Below are 20,474 nucleotides of genomic sequence, written 5' to 3' on the forward strand. Positions count from 1 at the left end.
AAAAACACTACCATTGGGAAGGTCTAAAAAAGCTGAGTTTGGAAGCAGATCCCAGACCCAATAACAACAAATCTCGTTGGCTGTTCTCCTAAGACTAAAAGTACTATTACAGGAAGCACAAAACTGGAGGGCTCTTTGCAAAAATTAATCATACCCAGTGGCCACCAGAGCCTGGATTCTAGCCTGACATAAAGCCCCAAGGAAGCAAAGGATGATTCCAACTCCCAAAGGATGTCAAGTCTGAAGATAATTCAAGTCCCCCCAGGACTACCTGCTTACACATGCACCCATTCTTTACCCACTCACTCACTCACACTCTCCAAACCGCTTATAAATGACCCTAGAGATAGAAGCTCAAAAACTCAATCACCATGCCTGATGCACAGGCCCCTTCACCCTCCCCGAGCCTCCCTCTACTCCTTCAGTGAATGCCATTTCACGGGCCCAGGGGATCTTGGAGTTCAGCTTCACTGCTAGTCATTTCCTTTTCCAATTCCCACATCTACAAAGTCACCATGACATCTAGCATTTATAACAGCTTAAAAAAATTCACTGATTACTGCAACAACTTTCATAGTGCCTTTCCTGGGAAAACTTTCTATTACTCCTAGCAAGTGGCTGCCAATTACCATATCCACCTACAAAAAAAAAGGAGTAAGTATAAATGAGGCAGATGAGTGCTTTTTACCAACATCATTTCAGAAATAGGAAACAAAACTTGATATTCTAAATGTCATTAGGGTATGTATTAAAAAAACGATGGTAATCAAGGATTTCTTTCAAGTATTTCTTGTAATTTCTCGGGACAGATGCTGTAAGAAGGGAACAGACTAATAAGTATGAATAACTGGAACAGCATGAGGGGGTCTGGCTAAGGGGGAGGTTGTTACTACTCTATGAAATACTACACACGGTTTATCTAGTTTTCAAATTGAAGCTGGTCACTATATTATTTTGGATTCCAACATCATCATTTCTTCTAAAGTCCTGGAAAAATGTCAGTATTTATGATCAAACTGACTTTTTTATACTCTGCTCTTAGCAAGGGAGGCACTGGGAACTCCAGTCCATTGGGCACTCTCAGAGCCTCTGCCATTACAAGTGGTTTTACAACCATCTCTCCTGGTGACACACACAGGGTTCACATCCCTCAGAAGGTGCTAGAGGGAGGAGTGGTAAGAGAAATATCTAATTTGCCTCAACTCAATCACCTTGTAGTAGATAAGAAGCCCCTCACCTTTTCAGGATCCAGCTGATGAAGGACAGAACTTATCCATGAGTAATTTGCTACCAAAAAAAAAAAAAAAATGGCTTTTGGCATCTAAATCTCCAGTGTATCACAAACTTCCTGTTATTACCTAATAACAACCCCCAACTCAGCCATCACTGTTTCCATGGTAACTGACGGAGAAATAGCAGCCTGCCAAATGGCTTTTGTAGTTCCCCATCCAGCTTGTTTTTCAGTATAGAATTAAAGCTAGCTGGGCGAAGGACCAGACTAATCTTTACAACAGGGACACGATGCAGTTTGAAAAGTACAACTGCATTTGGGACAAGGAGTGCAGAAAAGCTTTAACAAACTCAGCTTGCTGGAATAAAAAAGGTTCTTGGTTTCTAAACAATGTCTACTGAGGTATATTTGGTAAAGTTTACTTTTGTCTTAAGACGGTATATCCTGACATTGGCAAGTAAGTAGATAGAAGTGTGCTATTCACTCAGTCTTTAACTGAATTAACAAAAGGGATGGGGTGAATGGAAGAGCAAGATCCGGCTAGTTTACTATGCCCCAAGCACCTTATTATCATTAAAGGAAACAATAACCTACTCTACAATCACAATGAATGGGCAGGACAGTGAAAAAGGATGGACATCTTGGAGGAGAGAAATGTGTAATCCCAGGGATGATGCAAGCATGAAACTGACTGAGCCAACTGCATGAATCAGAGGGGCACTGATGCTTAGGAAACAAAGATCTCCTTACCATCTCAGCACAGGGAGAGATTGTTAGGACGACAATGTGAGGAACTGGGACAGCTTTCAGAAGATCAGCAGCTACAGAGATCTGCTTAAGGTGCCAGACCAAAACAAACAGCTGCTGCAGGGGTGGAGGAGTGTGAATGTAAAAAAGAAAGACTATTTCTCTTTGAAAGTACTCCATAATTTAAACAGATGCCTCTCTGTCTTAACATTGCATATGTGAATGAAGTGCAGGAAATCTCATGATTCTTCTATGTCAGTTTCAGATGAGAAACTGACTCAAGTCAAACAGCTATTAGCTTCCCTTCTGATAGGCTAAAACAAACTGGATTTTGAAAGAGATTCCTCTGACAGCTTCTAGCACACTCTGAATGTCTTGGTGACAGGCAGGAAAATTACAACCTATAGTGCCATACAAAGACAGGTGCCTAAGAGCTACAGAAAGTCAGACTCCACACAGCAGACTCACCCAATTTATGCTTTTAAATTTGTTTTACCTGAGGTTGTATGAGTCATGAGTCATGTTCTCATGTTCTCAGTGCTATCACTGGAGTGTGGAAAGAAAGTAGACAAAGACTTGCAATAACCATTTCCTTTCGATCCTTCAGAAAGCTATCATTTTAATAGGATGAAGACAATGTGCTCTAGATGCATTGCAGGCTGTCAACTAAAGAAAGGCTTTTGCAATTCTAGTTTTGCTGGCTTTGCAGAGCCCTAGATTTTTATTTGTAAAGAAACTAGCCGGAGTTTTTGAAAAAGATTAAATGCGGGTCCTCTTTACCCAAGAATGGGACCTACAGGTTCGCGGGGGGAGGAATTCATTTACAAACAGTATTCACTTATGCATGATCATAATTTAAATATATTAACATTTAACTTCCCCATCTTAAACAAAAGCCAGAATTGAAGGAATATACAATTGCATCAAGTTCAATCATAGCTAAGACTATGTAGGAGGAAGCCAAAGTTATTAGAGTCAATAACCTGAGGTACTGACACACTTATATTTCTTCCCAAATCTGTTTCCTTTGCCAACATTATTTCAAGATCTCAGGCAAATGTTCTTACTTATTAGATCTGTATTTTTATCAACTCAGCTACCATAGTTACAGTGCAGATTCCCTTGCTACTGGCAAACAACTAAAGGGACTTCACCACATTGTTAGTGTTTCATGGCCTGTACTTTCCCTCATGTTCATCAAACAGACTCCAAGATGCCTAGAGGAGAAAGGGCTTCAGTATGAGCAGTCTCTCTCTTTAACACGTTTTGTTCCAAGCGGTTGCCCTGAGAAACAGTGCTATGTGACAGTTATATTCCCCACCCACGCATTAACCTATAACATAACTGAAGTATGTTACCAAGAAACAGCTCTTGAACACCATGAATGTTTTATATCAGTAAATGAAGACCTTCAGCTTCCTGGAGGCGAAAAGGAATGGGGATATTCTGGGCACAAGAACATTATTAATGCTTAATAGTAGCTGGAGACTGCTTATACAGTAAAACTAATTATCCAGAAGTAATGCTTTGGGAACTCTTAAACTTCAATCTATAAAGAGGCCAAAAATGTTTTTAAAAGAGGATGATGGTAAATGTACGGGTGTAAGAAACAGTAACTGAATACGTAAATACTTGGGAACAAAGAAAATAACTGTGAAGAACTAGACACTAGGATTACAGTAAAGATTTTGTTGGACATATTACAGCTTTTTGCCAATTGGAAGGAAGGAGGGATGACCCGGGGGGAAGGCACAGCACTAGTATGTGCTGGATCATGACCTCCAAGGGGGAGGATCACTTCATCTTTTATGTAGCTACAGCCCTGCGCCCAGGACCACACTCAGCACATGGTTGGTGTTCCATATGACTGGCCGGAGAAGAGGGTCTGAATTAACAAATGAGACGTGGTGTTTCTCTGCCACTCATGTAACAGGAGTCTTACTAAGGGCAGGATGAATTCTTCCCATGTGTGAACTTGGGATGTAACTGAGTGGAAGCCTGTGTAGAAAAGCATAAGCAGACCTAAAAGGAATATGGCAAAGGCCGGGCAGTCTGCTTCTCGAACGGTATTCCCTGGTACAAGAGAAGGCCGACTGCCAATGAGAGTGTGAAGGCTACTCAAAGTGCTCAGGGAGCAGGTTCACCCAATAACTAACTCAATGGCAACTGACAATCCCCTGCTAACATTGATCAGTTTCTGTGTAGACAAAGTAAAGAAAACCTAAATCAATGGGAATTATACATACAAACGGTACTTAATGGCATAAATGTAAAATAACACCTTGTGCTTCAAAATACTGTGCTGGGAAACCCAAACACATGTCAGGAAACAGTCCAGTCCATTAACTGCATTCTCAGAGATGTTTGATGAAGGACAGACACAAGCACTGCTTGATTAACAGTATCTATGAGGTCTGGATCAAGTCATATTCAAGACAGCCTCGCAGGCCTTCCACACTGCCTGGGTCTGGTTCAATATTGTAAAAGGAATGATCGGGAACCTTGGTTAGAAAAAGACACAAACTCTGGAAATAAGATAATTTGGTAGAGATTTTTTTTTCTTAGAGTTTCTACTATCTTTCTATCTACCTTAGTCCTAAGCTTCTATACTTAACACTCTTTCCTTTCCCTTCTCGCCCCCTCTAGCTTGGGCCATCTCTTTATAAGTCCTCCTTTATAGCATTTACCATCATTGCAATTATGGGGGTAATTAGTAATATCTGTCTATCCCGTCTCCAGGAGGACAGGGGCTGTGCCTGTCCTTTCCACCAAGGACAAATTTTCTTACTTATTAGATCAGTGTTTTTATCAAATCAGTTCCCATAGTTACAGTGCAGATCCCCTTGCTCCTGGCAGACAACTAAAGGGACTTTACCAGCACCTGGCACATGGCAGGCAGTGGCGGGTAGAAAAGTAAATGAGCGAATGGGCACTTCAGAAGTCAAAAGTTAACCATGGGGTAAGCAATCAGTTCAAAATGGTTCATTAGCAAATCACACACTTCTATCCTCTAAATCTGAAAACAGGAGCACTCTTTTTTTCACAGAATAACTGGAGGCAGGAAGAACATAAAAGTTTAAAAACAAAAAAGAGTACTCACTGGCGGGGGCTTCTTTCTCATCTCAAAAGTGCGCGTGGCACCAAAACTGAGAGAAGCAATGACCGGGCACCTCCCTAGTGAGGGTTCATCATCGCTGTGCCAGTCCACACTGTCCTTCTCGTTGCGGTAAAGGTTGCAGAGCAAGGAGTTGAAGGTGTGGCCCGTGTTCTCCTCAATTTGGTTCTTAAGTGTGCGCAGCACAGGGTGCCACTGCAGTCACCAGGCCAAGGAAAGGAGCAGAGAGCCACATGGAAAAACAGAAAGAAAATGCAAAATCAGTCACATTTTATACGCAGGAGCATGGAATAAGCAAACCACTTGGAATGAAATAGACAGAAGGCAGGAAGAGTGTTTAATTCCCATCCGTTATTTCTATTTTGAAGCAAGTTAACCTCTGCAATTTTATTAAGGTACTAAACTTAGCATAACAACTCTATGAGGACCAGGCCTATCTACCCATCTCATCCTTTCCATGTTAAATACATGACCCTCGGAAAGAAGAACTGTCCATTCAAGGCAGTCACTTTGGTTGTCAATAAGGTGGGAAGTGGAGCAGTGAGTCTGGTTTGCACCACAGTTGATGGGCTGCCAGGTAGATAGCAAACACAGACTAAAGTGTGAGGAGCGAAACAACTTTCTTGCTGGGTGGCCCTCTGTTCATCCCATTCCTATTTTATTGTGAATGGCAGAACTGCTTTAAAAAATATTTAATATTTCCAGAGTGGTTAGTTTCCTAGAAACTCAACCTAATGGGGGAAAATACTCTTCTACAGGATGAAATTATGACATAGCCTTGGTAAGTGTACAGTCTGTGAACTAGAGAAGATTTCAACAGATCCACAGCCCTGCCTCCTGAGCACCAAGTTCATTATGTAGTTTATACTTTAGAAATCACAATCTACACTACAGGAAGCTATGACCCCTGACCTTAGGTTGTACTTTGGAGCTATAAGCAGCATAGCTTGTATTGCTATGACATAAAATTCTATGTCTCTCCTCCAAGAAAACGCAATGCTTTACAGAGCTTCTTTTAGGACAGTGGTTGCACTATCAAAACCTACTGAGGACCCCACAGACCTTCTGTTTATATGGGTTACGGCTATGAGATTTGCCATGTTAAAAATTATAGCTGAAAAAAAAATTTAGCTATTGGTTAATTCATTTTAAAAATAGCAAACTCTGTTAAAGACACTATAGCCGTAACTGGGTTGGCTCAGTGGATAGAGCATTGGCTTGCGGACTGAAGAGTCCCAGGTTCAATTCCGGTCAATTGGTTGTGGGCACATCCCCAGTAGGAGGTGTGCAGGAGGCAGCTGATCGATGTTTCTCTCTCATCGATGTTTCTAACTCTCTATCTCTCTCCCTTACCCTCTTCAATGAAATATATTTTAAAAATAGCAAACTCATTATATGTTAACAAAATAATGTTTTATGAAAAATAACTATGTTTTCTAATACAAACAATGGGTGAGAAGAGCAGCACTGCTTTGCAAGTCTCTTTAATGTCTGGCTTAACTGAAGCCAGCTGACTGTCAGATCTGCTTCTGCATTCAATCTGTTACAGTATGTTGTTTTTGCTGAAGTATGTGAAGAAAATTGCCTTCACACAGTTATGTGGTCAGAAAATAGAGTCTTTTATTGCCTTTTCAAATAATTACAGATAGTCTTTGATATCACACCAAAATTCAACAAGCCCTGATTTCTAAAGGTTAGTTGCAATGTGGAATCTGAAACTGTTTGAACAAACTTTTCATATTGTTATATTTAAATCATTGGTCCATGCTGCATTTCGAATGGATCTTTTAATCCTGTATACTTCTGTAACATCTAGGAAATATTGGTTCACTGAGTTATACAGATCTTCTAACTGTTGACACATTTCATCATATAATATCAAAAAAATCACATCCATTAACTTTACCATGGATCTCATCAGAAAAGGCAAAGTAATGAGAAGAGGTCAGGCTCAAGGTGCCGGTTATGAGTTTTTCCAAAATGCTAATTTTTGCTTGAAAACGCAACCTTTAACATTAGTAATAAATCCTGTTGTTTTCCCTAAAGTGACACTCACTTCGTTCATTTTTTAAAATATGTCTGTCAAATACTCAAGTGTGAATAACTATAGTTTGTCTGCTAGTTGATATTTCAAAGAAAAAATGGTCCATAAAAAAGTAGCCAGTTCAGCTTACAGCTTACATAATCACACACATGTTTTTTCTTGATAACCATCATACTGGGCCTGTATCAGGATGCTTTGCACATACTTCCCATTTCCTCAAACTATTAAAAAAATTGAGATTTCATAAAACCAATGTTTACTGCTTTATCCAGGGATGTTCTTAAAGGAAACCAGCATTTTTTAAAAAATATATTTTATTGATTTTTTACAGAGAGGAAGGGAGAGGGATAGAGAGTTAGAAACATCGATGAGAGAGAAACATCGATCAGCTGCCTCCTGCACACCTCCTACTGGGGATGTGCCCGCAGCCAAGGTACATGCCCTTGACCGGAATCGAACCCGGGAGATTTCATAAAACTAATGTTTACTGCTTCATCTAGGGATGTTCTTAAAGGAAACCAGCATTTTTTTAAAAACTGGAAGTGCACAAATGTGAATACAATGGTTATTAGTACAGTTTGATGACAATGCCTGGTTCAAACTAAGTTATATCCACCATTACTTTTTTTATTCACCATCAGTGCAAATTCAACATAGTAAAAATGTCACCCAGACTTAGTATTACTATAAAAATAGTTTGACCTTGTGGATTTCCAAAGAGGATTTCGTGGCCCTCCTCCAGGGTCCATAGATTGCACTGTAAGAACTGATAAGTTACAGAAACCCTTCAAAGTCCATGTTTGAGGTTTGGTAGCGAAGGAATGAATGTTTAGCAAAGGAAAGCATAATAATAATGTTATTATATTATTATTATTATTATTATTATGTATATCCCATGGCTACTGTCAGGTAAAACTGCCAGGGAAGCATATGGGGGAATCATTCAGCTTTGCTGTGATAGGGAAACCATAGCAAAAGCTGGGATTCCTTGTTATGAATGTTAGCATTACATTCTAACAGAGGATTTTTAAAGATAAACAGTGATAAGAACAAAACTTAGATCAATAAAACAGAAATCTTATTAAATTACCCCATATTCAAGAGAATAATTTTCAAAGTGAAATTCCATAACAATGTTAGCAAGCCATATTTCCTATTTATTTTATAGCTTTAAGCTTAACTTCACGGAGATAAAGATCAGATGCTAGAATTATACTCAACAAGAAAAACCAGAATGTAACGAAGGAAGATAGCTTTTCTGCCATGTGAGAAACCAATTAGCACTTCAGGACTGAGCACTGTAATAACACCAGGTTTGCATTATGTTTCTAAGTGGCTATGTATTTTTTCTTGGTTATTTTTGGTGGTGAAGTAAGGAGAAAAGGAGAAAAAGGGGGATAATGAACTAGAGGATTAATTTAGACTCTCCACCCAATACTCTATATACAGATCCCTCAGAGCTGAATGTCTAAATTAAAATTCAGCGTCATCTCACTGTGCAGTGAAGCCATGCTATCCTTAAAAGACATTTGAGGAAAAGAGTCTGAGAAAATATGAATCGCAGAAGTGAAAGGACCCATTCAGTGGATTTCAAACAGTGTTTTGTACAGTCCTAGGTACCGCAGAGGTGCCTCTGGGATTACCACAGGGGAAAGGAGAGGCCAAGTGGTGGGACTCCAGGCAGCTAAGGCACTCTGCTACTTCCATATATCGGGTTCATATGAGATTTAGTTTGAGCAAAGACTAAAAGAAGTTTAATAACCTATGATTGAATCTGCTCCTGTGTTACGCGATATTAAGCTTGAGATAATTATTTTAAAATCAAACAAGTATCTCCAATACACACATATATACACATTAGTGAATCCCCCTTAAAAAATATGAGAAATGCCCTGGTCTGGTGGTTCAGTTGGTTGGAGCATTGTCTCATACACCAAAAGGTTATGGGTTTGATAAGGACACATATGTAATACCTTAATCAATTAAAAAAAAAAGGTTATGGGTTTGATTCCCGGTCAGGACACACACCTAGGTTTTGGGTTTGATCCCCAGTAGGGGTGTGTATAGGAAGCAACCAATGGATGTTTATCTCTCACATCTATGCTTCTCTCTTTCTCCCTTTCTCTCTCTGAAATCAATAAAAGCATATTTTTTTTAAAAAAGCAACAATGAATGCATAAATGAGTGGAACAACAAATCGATGTTTCTCTGTCTCTCTCTCTAAAATCAATTTAAAAAAAAAGAATAAAATCTTATCATTTGCAATAAAATGAATGGACCTAGAGGGTATTATGCTGAGTGAAATAAGTCAGTCAGAAAAAGACAAATACCGTATGATTCCACTTACATGTGGAATCTAAAGAACAAACTAAACAATAAAAATAGAAACAGACTCACAGATACAGGGAAAAGACTGATGGATGGTTGCCAGAGGGACAGGGGTTGGAGGACTGAGTGAAAAAGGTGAAGGGATTAAGAACTATAAATTTGTAGTCACAAAACAGTCCCAGAGATGCAAGGTACAACTTAGGGTATATAGTCGACAGTGTCGTAATAACTATATATGGTGCCTGGTGGGTGCTTGAAATATTGGGGTATAACCTTGTACAGTATATGACTGACTGACCACAATGCTGTATAGCTGAAACTAATACAAAATAAGTAATACTGAATGTAAACTGTAACTAAAAAACAAAATTTAAATTATAAGAAAGAAATTAAGTATACATAATTTATTGTATTCTTTTCATATATTTGCCTAAAATGAAATAAAGAGACTGGAACCAAAACATCAGGTGGAAGAATTACCCAAAATTTTGGTATTCTTCATGTTTATCTGCAGTTTCTAAATTTTCAATAATACATACTTATTACTTACATTATAATAAAAGGATTGCCATTAAAAGAAATACCCTTTAAGAGTTGTCAAAATGTCCTCCAAGCATAAAAGACTACTCTACTCAGCAGATCTTATGTGCCTTATGTTTATTCTAAAGCAGTGGTTCTCAACCAGGGGCAGTTTTGCCCCTCAGCAGATGTTTGGTCAAGTCTGGAGTCACTTTTGGTTGTCATGATGTGGTGAGAGTGCTTCTGGCATTCAGTGAGCAGAAGTCAGATTAACTGCTAAACACCCTACAATGCCCAGCACAGCCCCAACAAAGAAGAATTAACCAGCCCAAAGCAGTAATACTAAGGTTGAGGAATCCTGTTCTAAAGGATTAACTAGAATAAATGAGGAGCTTCTCCCCCACAGCCTGCTGAATCCTCAGCTTCTCTGCTGTGACTGCTGACAAAAAGGTACATTAATTCGGACAGGAACATGCAGCAGTCTATGTTGGGTTGGCCTAGTTCCATTCTCTTGTTTCCAAACAAACCTCAGATATAAGGTCTCAACACCTCCCTGGATCACACTCTAGATGCAGCCCAGAAACAAAGCACAGAGCTCTCTCCTTACGTAAAAAAGCCACGACCCCACACCAATGTTTTACCCACGAACATTTTAGCACAGGGATAGTTTATAATTATAAATTATGGGAAGCTCTGAAGTGTGTCATGTCACATTTCTGTTTATCCCAATGCCGTAAGCAAACTCCATTTTCTTCAAAGTCTCTTTCCATAAGCATAACATTATCTGCCAAAGGCAAGATTCCAGGGACTAAACAAGGAGCTGTTTCTTGGATCTCAACTCCATCCTCTGGACAAGCTTAATTTATATACTAGCATCTCTTTGTCTGTCATGGAAATTTTTAGAAACAAGCCAAAGCAATAAGTTGAGGTCTAAGAAGAAATCCAAAGTGAACAAGAAAAACACCAATGTTTTCCACAAATGACAACACAGTCTGAAAAATGAAGAGAAGTTCTGACCTCGTTGGCCAGCAAATGTGTCCCAGGGTATGCACAGAGGGCTGCAGCCAGAAAGGCTTGGGGAAGGGGGAGACAGGAGAAGAAGTGGTTCATTTTCCTGAAATCCGGGAGTCTGATCCCATTTTACTTCAGTTCCACATTTTCTCACCAATGACGGTGCACGCACAGACTCAGTGTTTGAACCCAGAGGGTTTTTGAACTAGGAACCATCATGCAGCTCTGTAAGGTGTTTTATTGTTCTTTTCTAGTACTCTACAGTTATGTAAAGAAATACAACAGCAATGTTCCAACATACGTGAGGATTTGGTTCCATAGTGATTCTGGAGTAAGTGTAAGGAAGTTCTCCATACCATGCTGTGAGTCTTGGTTGCTGGTAAGTTACATCTGAGAAAGAAAATACAGGGCCTTTGAAATGGTTTAATGCTATTTAAGGTGTACCTACTGAGTGCTAACCACACTGTGCAAAAAGCTATGAGAAATACAAAGGCAGAGCAAGGATGGGCTCTGACCCGGGCTCCACCTTCATAGAGAATATGCGATTTCAAGACGAGAAGAGGTGTTGGCAGAAACAATCTGAGCAAACTATGAGGTGAGAACGTGTGACTTAGTTGTGTCAGACACAAATAAGAATGAAGGAGTCAACAAGAGACAAGGAGGATCTAAAAAGCAGGACCCAGAGTCTGAAGCCTTGTAGGTAGGAATTTGTGGCACCAACATCCCTACAAAAAAACAGAACAGGCCCTGGCTGGGGTGGCTCAGTTGGTTGAGCATTGTCCTGTGCACCAAAAAGGTCACCAGTTCAATTTCCAGTCAGGGCACAAGCCCAGGTTGTGGGTTCAGTCCCCGGTATGGGTGCCCCTAGGAGGCAACCGATTGCTGTTTCTTTCTCCCTCTCCCTTCCTCTCTCTCTCTCAAATCAATAAAAATATACATATTTTTTAAAAGAAATAAGACAGACCATTTACCTATGTGCCACCACCATATAAGCCCCTTTGATTCTGAACAAAGAAAAAAGTACTCTGACCAACCACAGCATGCAGCTGATTTTACAAGTTTTTTATTCCAATTTATTTAGAAAGGGAGTTATTCATAGATCTATTTTCCCCTGCAATTGGTATCAACTACTACAACAATAAGAACAATAATAGTAAAAGCAGCTAACATTCATTGAAGACTTACTATGTACCAGCCATTCTGGTAAGTACTTACCATGCATTATCTCATTTAATTATCACAAAACCTTATAAGGTAGGTATTATTATTATTAGCTCCATTTCACAGATCTGAAAACTAAGGACTAGAAAATTATTGTATTTTGCTTAAAATTAACAACTACTTTGAATAACAAAGTCTGTAATCAAAGGCAAGTCTGTCACCAAAAGCCCTGCTATAGAAACTGCTGGGAGTGAGGGGAGAGAGCTGAGTTGTTCTGATGTTTGAGTCAAATGAAGCCAGTATACTTTGCCATTTTTTTACAGAAAATTTAAATTCACTTGATTTGCCAGAAAGAAATTGTATGAGAGCACAGATGCCCCTCAGTGGCCCGCTCTGGTACTACAGGTGCTCTAGTAGCTTGTGGCTGACCACAGAGCAGGCTCCAAGGCAGGTAATCTTGACAAGCTCAGGAGAGAACAGCTGAAGCTACAGGATATGGGACTCTTCCAGTGAAACAAGAGACTAAAAAGCCGGTAAGAAGGATTGTGAAAAAACGTATGCCGAGTAGAATCAGAAAAAGATAGAAAGCCCTGGAAGTTTCTATGGAGAAAGGGGGACACTGGCACCATGTGATGGAATAAAGGTAGTGAACAAACGCAAAAGGAGGTGAGCGTGTCAGTCACAATTCGGCCAACCCAAACGCTCTGGTTCCTTGAACTCCTGCCCACCCCGCTCTCTTGCCATGTTCTGAGTACCACCTGTTCCTTTCTCTGACTGGCTAATTTCTACGCATCCTTGAGGCCTGGTAGGCTTCGAATCTCTATTTAAGATAGCAGTGGAGAAAAGAGGCAACGGTGTTGGAAAACACTCCAGAAAGCGAGGCAGGCGGCAACAGCTGCGATCTCAGAGATCCACTTACCCTCTCTGATGCCGGTCCTCTGTTTCCAGGGAACTTCCCGACAAAGCTGCTCCAATACCCAGTCGGCTTCTCTTAAGTCAACAAAGCCAGGATACAAACACAACCTTGTAGCAGAAAGAACCATTAGTAACTAAACAACACAAAAAAGACGGGTTGCAGACTCTGTTAGCAAAGTGAACTAAGTTGGATGATGCCACCTTTCACGGGGAGATGAAATCATCTTATCACACCTCCCATAGCAAGCAGAGCCCAACATCACCCAGGTCACGATGCTCAGATGTAAAATAAACTTGTGTTAAGACAAATAAAAGCAGCATGAAGGATAAAGGGATTCATAAAGGCTCTTATAGACATGGTTCAAATGTTGCTCCAGCACTGCTTAGCTGTGAAACCTTGGACAAGTTATTTAACCTCTGAACCTTGGTTTTTGTAACCTGTAACATGAAGTTCATATCCACCTCAGAGGGTTGCTGTGAAAAGTAAAGTAAGCCTGGCCCTGTGTCATTTTAACAACTGGTATTCTTCTGATACTATGCCAATTGTAGGGGAAACAATAACTTATGATTACATTGAAATTAAAATATCCAAATGATGGTTCTCTCACTGTATATACACTTATTTCAACACTGCTAAGTTAGTTCAAATCATTTTGGAGATCCTTCTTAAGGAGTGTTCTGAAAGCCCTTGGGACATTTTCTTGAACTTTTTTACTCTTTGAAGATGCATTTGATATTCTGAAAGAGTCAAAGCTCACCTTAAGCTATACCTGGTTAACAATGAGATGTGACCAAAATAATGCAACTGGTTTCCTTGTGTGACTGTTAAACTTGCTTTAAAAGGGAGGCTCCAGAAAGGGTTATAACAATGGCAGTGCCACTGAGTAATTACAGAGACTTCTAAGCAATTAATTTAGATATGTAAATTCTGATATATTTTGCTTTAAATGCCTCATTATTTTATAGTGACAATTAGTACACTTATGCATTGATTAATGTCACTTACCGAGATATGCCTGTGGGTGACTGGCTAATTTCATATACACCCTCTTTGCTAAAGAAACAAAGAAGACAGACTTGTTAGTATCAAACAAAACAATACCCTCCACCCAGTGGAAAGGCTGTCCTTTGGATTCTCAAAGTCCTGGCTCACCAAAGTCATTTAACAATGAGGGCAAGAACAGCCCCACCTTCTTCTATCACTGAGATAAGGGGCGAGATGGCAGTACATCATTAATGGCATTGGGAACAGATCCTGACAAGATCAGACCATGAGATGAAGGCTGTAATAACATAAACTCTGATCCTACCCCTTTCTATTCACCCATAATTTAGGCCGAAACAGTGCCAAATAGAGTGCTCCTTTGGAAACTCTGGAATAGGGATGCATCTAACAGGTAGCAAGGGCTGTGTGCATCTGTTGCTTTCAGATACATGTCTAATGAGGTTCCTCCTCTGATTAAAGTCCTTCAAGGCTCCCCATCAACTTGTCAATACTGCATTTAATGTCCCTGTGACCTGGCTCCACCAACTTTATTGCCTGGACTCTCCTGACTACACCACCACGTTTCAGCTCAGCATCACCTTCCTGACCGTTAATCCACCCAAATGTTACATCTCGTCCTCTGTGCTACCATAAGACCTTACATACACATCTACTGTTTCATGATACACAGGATTACAATGTACCTGGTCACATGTGCATTTCATTTACTAGACTGTGGGCTACTGAGAGGCAAGAAATGGGTTATTACTCTGTTTCCCAGCACCTAGCACACAGTAGTTGAGCAATATAAGCTAAGTGAATTTAATCAAGTTTGCAACAGTACAAAACTGTTGCATATGTGCTGAGTGGCGAGGTCCACATAAGAGAAATGTTCCCGACTGGATAGGTGCCTCTATCCAGATAACTGTGTCAGATCCTTCTTGGAAAGAGGTACGTTACTGAGCATAATGTAAAGGAACAGTTTTCACACACCCCTCTGCCATGTGAGTGAGTAGTTCACAATCTCTGAGCAGTTTCTTAGGTAGATGTGTGAGTTCCTCTGAACCAACATGTAGCAGAACTACTGTTACATATACAGTATTGATCACATTTCTAAACGTGTTGTGTGTGAATTCCCAGAGTGTGAATACAATGTTGCTATGTGATATATTTTGGGCCACATTTAGAAGCTGGCTCACTTCAAATGTGAGCCACACTTCTGGCTATTAAAAAAATCTAGCACAGCTAACTTTAGATAACCAAAATTAACAAACCCTAGGGTTAAACAGCAATCAGTTCTGTCACTTGGCTCCTGACTTCCAAACTCACAATTGCCCATTTTGTAACAGGTTTCATGGTTTTATTTATTCTCTTTATCACGAATGGAGACAATATCACACTGGTATTTGTAAAACAATCAAAGACTGTCAGAGCTACTAGACTGGGCCTTACAAGATTAAGTAGTCAAAACACTTAATATTACAGACAAGGAGACTAAAGCCTAGAGAGATGACAATAACTTACCTAAGGACTAGTTACATAGCAACTAGTGGCAAGCCCACAAAAACATACCTTTTCCGAAAGGGTGATGACATTTGTGTTAGTTTAAAATATTTCTAAGATATATAAGTCAACCTTTAACAGCCAAACAGCTTAACAGACTGCTCATGAGCAATAACATAAGCATAATGCTAACCTGCTAAAATAAAAGGATGCTTTCGACTGACAATTTATGTACATCAGATGGAAATTGAAAAGCAGGAAAAGAGGAGTCAAAGCATCTTTAACAATTTTTGAAAAGAACATTTTCGACACATTAATATAAGAGGAATGAAATGTTTACTATCATTTACTTGCTCTGAAACAATTATGTGGTTTTAAGAAATAGACTGTAGGGTCATCTAGATTTTTAGCAGCTTTCATAAGCATTGCTAGTAAAATGGTATCTAAAGGCTTCTCAAAGAGCCATGTTCCAATGACTCAGGAAAAATACTCCCCCACACCCCGTCTTAACCTAGGAGATATTTTAGCTCACTATCTGCAGTCATATTAGTGAAGTAGGGTCAGGAAATCTACACCAGTCAGAATTTAACGTAGAATATCTTATTGCACTTTCCACACCATCAGTAAATCCAGAAAGGCTTCTCAAAAGACCCAGCTTAAAGACATCCGAGATAGGAATATCCCAGCCTAAAATTAAGACACTAACTGAGCTGTTCTCTCTTCCAGATGGAAAAACCAGGGTGAGGGAACAATCCTAGGCTCTCCATTTCAGTGCGGGCAACAGCTAGAGCAATGGTTCTCAACCTTCCTAATGCCGCGACCCTTTAATACAGTTCCTCATGTTGTGGTGACCCCCAATTTCATTGTTACAAATTGAATATAATTAAAGCATAGTGATTAATCACAAAAACAATATGTAATTATATATGTGTTTTCCGATGGTCTTAGGCGACCCCTGTGAACGGGTCGTTCAACCCCCAAAGAGGTCGCGACCCACAGGTTGAGAACCGCTGAGCTAGAGGAAGGCAGCAAATTACTTACTCAATCACTCGCGGCTCAGGGGCTGTGCGCACCACCTGCAAGGAAAGAGGCAGATCTTACTGTGGAATGACTCCTCACCCTCAGCAAGGCTGACTAGCAGGATTACCATATCCTTTCATTCTGGTCAAAATAATTTAGGTTCAAAACTATCCCTTTTTTATTCCAAACTCTTACTATCCCACCAGAAACCCTTGTTTCTGCTCTTCTTAGTTACTAGTGAGAGTTAATCCATTTTCCTAATAGCCAACATTAGGAAAACCTTTCCAGGAGATTTTTTAAAACAGAAGATATTCTATAAAGCAAGGGGTTTTAATCATTTATAAAATCATTACTAGAACACAGCAATTTTCAATCGATGTGCCACAACAATTTTTAAAACACACAATACCTGACTCATTAGTCAGGGGCACTGACCTCTTTTGTCTTAGATTGTCAAATAAGAAAATGACAACAGCCAACACAACAACAGCTATCCAGTGTGAATGCCCTGTCTGAACCATAAATATATAGGTCATATAATAGGGTTGCATCTTATTGGTTATGTCACATAATCAGGTTGGGTCTGATTGGTTAATTCTTGGTACCAGAACTCCTTATATACAACTATAGGCACCTGATTCTTTAAAAAGTCACACTGGCCTAAACCGGTTTGGCTCAGTGGATAGAGCATCGGCCTGCGGACTGAAAGGTCCCGGGTACGATTCCGGTCGGGGGCATGTGCCTTGGTTGTGGGCACATCCCCGGTAGGAGATGTGCAGGAGGCAGCTGATTGATGTTTCTCTCTCATCGATGTTTCTAACTCTCTGTCTCTCTCCCTTCCTCTCTGTAAGAAATCAATAAAATATATTTAAAAAAAAAAGTCACACTGGAGAAAAATAGATAAAAACTTTCTTTTTGGTAAACCAATCAAAATTATATCTTTTTAAATGTCAGATCGACAAAAGTTATACGTTTTGGTGTGCTAAAGAATTTTAGTAATTAGTAATTAGTTTACATGTGCCATCAGATAAAAAAGGTTGAAAATCACTGCTATAGCATGATGCCTGATATTTAGCTTTGTCCCTTATTATTAAAAACAGTGAATCTTCACTGTTTCTTACATTTTTCCCTATGGAAAAAAAGCTATCAAGCATTGTAGTTGCTGAAATTTCAATCCAATTCCAGAGACATTTGCTGCATGAGCACCGAAGACAGCAATGAAAGCTCTAGCCATGCTGCAACCTCTAATCTCTAATCATGAATAGCCTATGTGCCAAAAAAAAAAAAGGGGGGGGACTTATACATGCCCATAATTTGGGGGAAGACGACAAAGAATTCTCAGACATACTAAGAAATTGATATTCTCCATTTCATTATTATTATAGTCCTTTAACTTTCCTTTTATTAGTGAATTTATTCAGTCACTACTTATTTGAGTGTCTATCACATGAATATAACTTATAAACAATCTGTTACTGTTGAAGGAGAAACAAGAATTTACCTGCTGGGGTTCTTTAAATACAAATTGTTTGTCTGACAAATGATGCTCCTTGTTCGTCCAGGTCTGACCAGGGCTCTGGCGGAGATGGCTCTTAGCAGTGGTAGCTGAAGCAAGAGAGAGAAAAGTCTGCTCTCATCACCTCCTACTGAGCAAGGACCAATGAAATCCACTTAGAGGTGACCTCCGTGACATCTACAAATTAATTAGTAACATCTACTGAAGACCTCAACACACGCACTGAAAGGTCTGAGTGTAGTGACTAAATGGGAGAAACACTAAAGATCAACCCTTAGCTCACCGTCAACAAATTCAGAGAAAATACCAGCTACATTTTAAATAATTCTTTAACATCGAAATGGGAGTCCATTATAAACCAGAGGGATATAAAGAAAAGAGGATGACAGCTGTCCACGTTCACACGCAAGGGTCCCCACTGGTTCTTGCCTGGCTGAGCAACGGCCTGGCTCTTAGCTGAGCCGGCCCAGGCTCCCTGCACGCGGGCTCGCCGTCTTTTGTCCTCCATGTTGACCAAAAAGGCTTCTGCTCTTAGCTTTCAGAAGATTTCATTGCTGATGAACCGCACAATGATTACCTGTTTAAAAAAAAAACACACATGCTTTTAAAAGGGGTTGTGAGAACTTATACTACTAAAGGGTAACTATAATCCTTTCAGGCAGAAGAGATTGCTCAACAGCAATCAGAGCTTCTATATAAAACCAACTTCTGGCATCACAACATCTCAATCAAAGAGCCTACTAAATCACTTAGGGCTGCTGCTGTTAAGGTTTACCTTTTGCAATCTTATTATAGTACCTTCACTTCATTCACAAGTGCACATTAAGAAATCCTAAAACTAGGATTATAAACGACATTACTCTTATGAGTCCCCAGAGCAGAAGTTAAGGAAACTAATACTCCACCGACCTGGAAACTGAGAAATGGGCTAAGACTCAGTTTCCGAACACATTTCCATATCCTATAACACTGGTTGCATCAAACTTCCCTCGAAGCTCGTTACAAACATTCAACCGGCCTTGCCCTGGCCAGATGTCTCAGGTGGTGGAGCGTCATCCCCTCAGTCGGGCACATACCTAGGTTGCAAGTTCAATCCCCAGTCAGGGCACATATGGGTGGCAACTGATTGATGTTTCTCTCTCACATCGATGTTTCCCTTTCTCTTTCTCCCTTCCTGTCTCTCTTAAAAAAAAAAAAAACACATTAAAAAACACACAAACCAGTGACCTGTTAGAAGATTGGATGCAGGATGGATACAAGTAATAAGCCTTGTGGGAGACAAGTAAGAGGACCACAAGGTTAAGTGCCTCACTAATGTCACTCAAGAAGCCAATAGCAGATGTATTACTATTCAAATTTTATTGTTCCAGTCTCCAGCTAATTGAAGACTCCACCTCATAATGGCCAGTAATGTCATATTACTTTGACATTTTCACCAATAAAGTTTTAGTTCACAGCACATACAGGAGCATGCAGACCTACCAACACCAGGGAGGCTTCCGCGTGTTTTGAAACTATGATCCATTTCTTTATGAGCCTATCTAAAAAACTTCTCACCGCAGGTTCTCGAAGGTAACAAGCTCATTTCATAGCCTGTTTAGCCTACGGATTACCAGGACCCCCGCCCCCAACACACACACCTTCTGATTCAGGACAGCTGGGCTGGGCGCCCAGAAATCCGAATGTTTAACAAACTCCCCAGGTAACAAATATGTAATTCTTCTCATTTAATACGTGGGGAGATGATAGAGGCTGTCATCTGCCCCAAAATACCAACTCTCCAGTCCCACAAGACGTGTAGAGGAAGCCCTCGTTTGACATTTTCCCTCAATTGAAGCCTTAAAAGCTTAACACGACAATTAGCTACAGTTCTTGCTCGGTTCTCGGGGCAGCAATATGTTATTACGTGTCAGGGAACCGATGTTGAAAATACAGATTCCGGGGCCCCTCGCAGACCTGGCGAACTTATGACGCTGCAGAAACTGTTACCTCACACCCCCGCCCCCCACGCCCACCCCGGGACTCCCACCCCAGGTCAAGCCGGCGAACCCCGCAGCGGGGCGAAGAGCTGCGGCGTCGGCCAGGACTCGCTCTGAATCCAGAGTTGCCGCTTCGCAGCTGCCCAATCTGGTGCAAATGATTTCACCTTTGGGGGCCTGTTTCCTCCTCTGTGAACAGGACGCCAATCTCTCCCTCACGACTGAGATGCAGATTAAACGTCTTCGCGGGTGAACGCCCGGCCCTCAACAAGGGTTAGCAACTTTGTCTGATAGACCCTTCTCTTCCAGGAGGCTCGGCGACGTCCCGGAGGCCGCCGGGGAAAGGGCCTCAGAGGCGGTCCCCGCCCCACCGGCCCGGGCGCCCACCGGTGAACCCACA

The 20,474-nt window shown here is 40.5% G+C and overlaps 1 protein-coding gene across 12 annotated transcripts in view; it reads right to left on the minus strand.

Annotated features, from left to right (window-relative positions):
* Positions 1–20,474, minus strand: part of ALKBH3 (alkB homolog 3, alpha-ketoglutaratedependent dioxygenase) — a 30,577-nt gene that overhangs the window by 10,071 nt on the left and 32 nt on the right. The window contains exons 1-9 of one of the 12 annotated variants that reach the window (XM_023761673.1): positions 20,242–20,444; positions 18,525–18,672; positions 18,081–18,184; positions 16,601–16,635; positions 14,078–14,125; positions 13,076–13,179; positions 11,297–11,385; positions 5,079–5,288; positions 1,982–2,095 (exon numbers count right to left, since the gene is read on the minus strand). In XM_023761673.1, the coding sequence (XP_023617441.1) occupies positions 1,982–2,095; positions 5,079–5,288; positions 11,297–11,385; positions 13,076–13,179; positions 14,078–14,125; positions 16,601–16,635; positions 18,081–18,184; positions 18,525–18,603 (783 nt within the window). In that variant the 5' untranslated portion in view covers positions 18,604–18,672; positions 20,242–20,444. Of the gene's footprint in view, positions 1–1,237; positions 1,288–1,981; positions 2,096–5,078; positions 5,289–11,296; positions 11,386–13,075; positions 13,180–14,077; positions 14,126–16,600; positions 16,636–18,080; positions 18,226–18,524; positions 18,673–20,241; positions 20,457–20,474 lie in introns of those variants that run through there. The other 11 variants (XM_023761678.1, XM_023761672.1, XM_023761670.1 and 8 more) reach the window with 11 other exon arrangements.

Source organism: Myotis lucifugus, unplaced genomic scaffold (assembly GCF_000147115.1).
Source record: "Myotis lucifugus unplaced genomic scaffold, Myoluc2.0 scaffold_213, whole genome shotgun sequence".
Taxonomy (NCBI): domain Eukaryota; kingdom Metazoa; phylum Chordata; class Mammalia; order Chiroptera; family Vespertilionidae; genus Myotis; species Myotis lucifugus.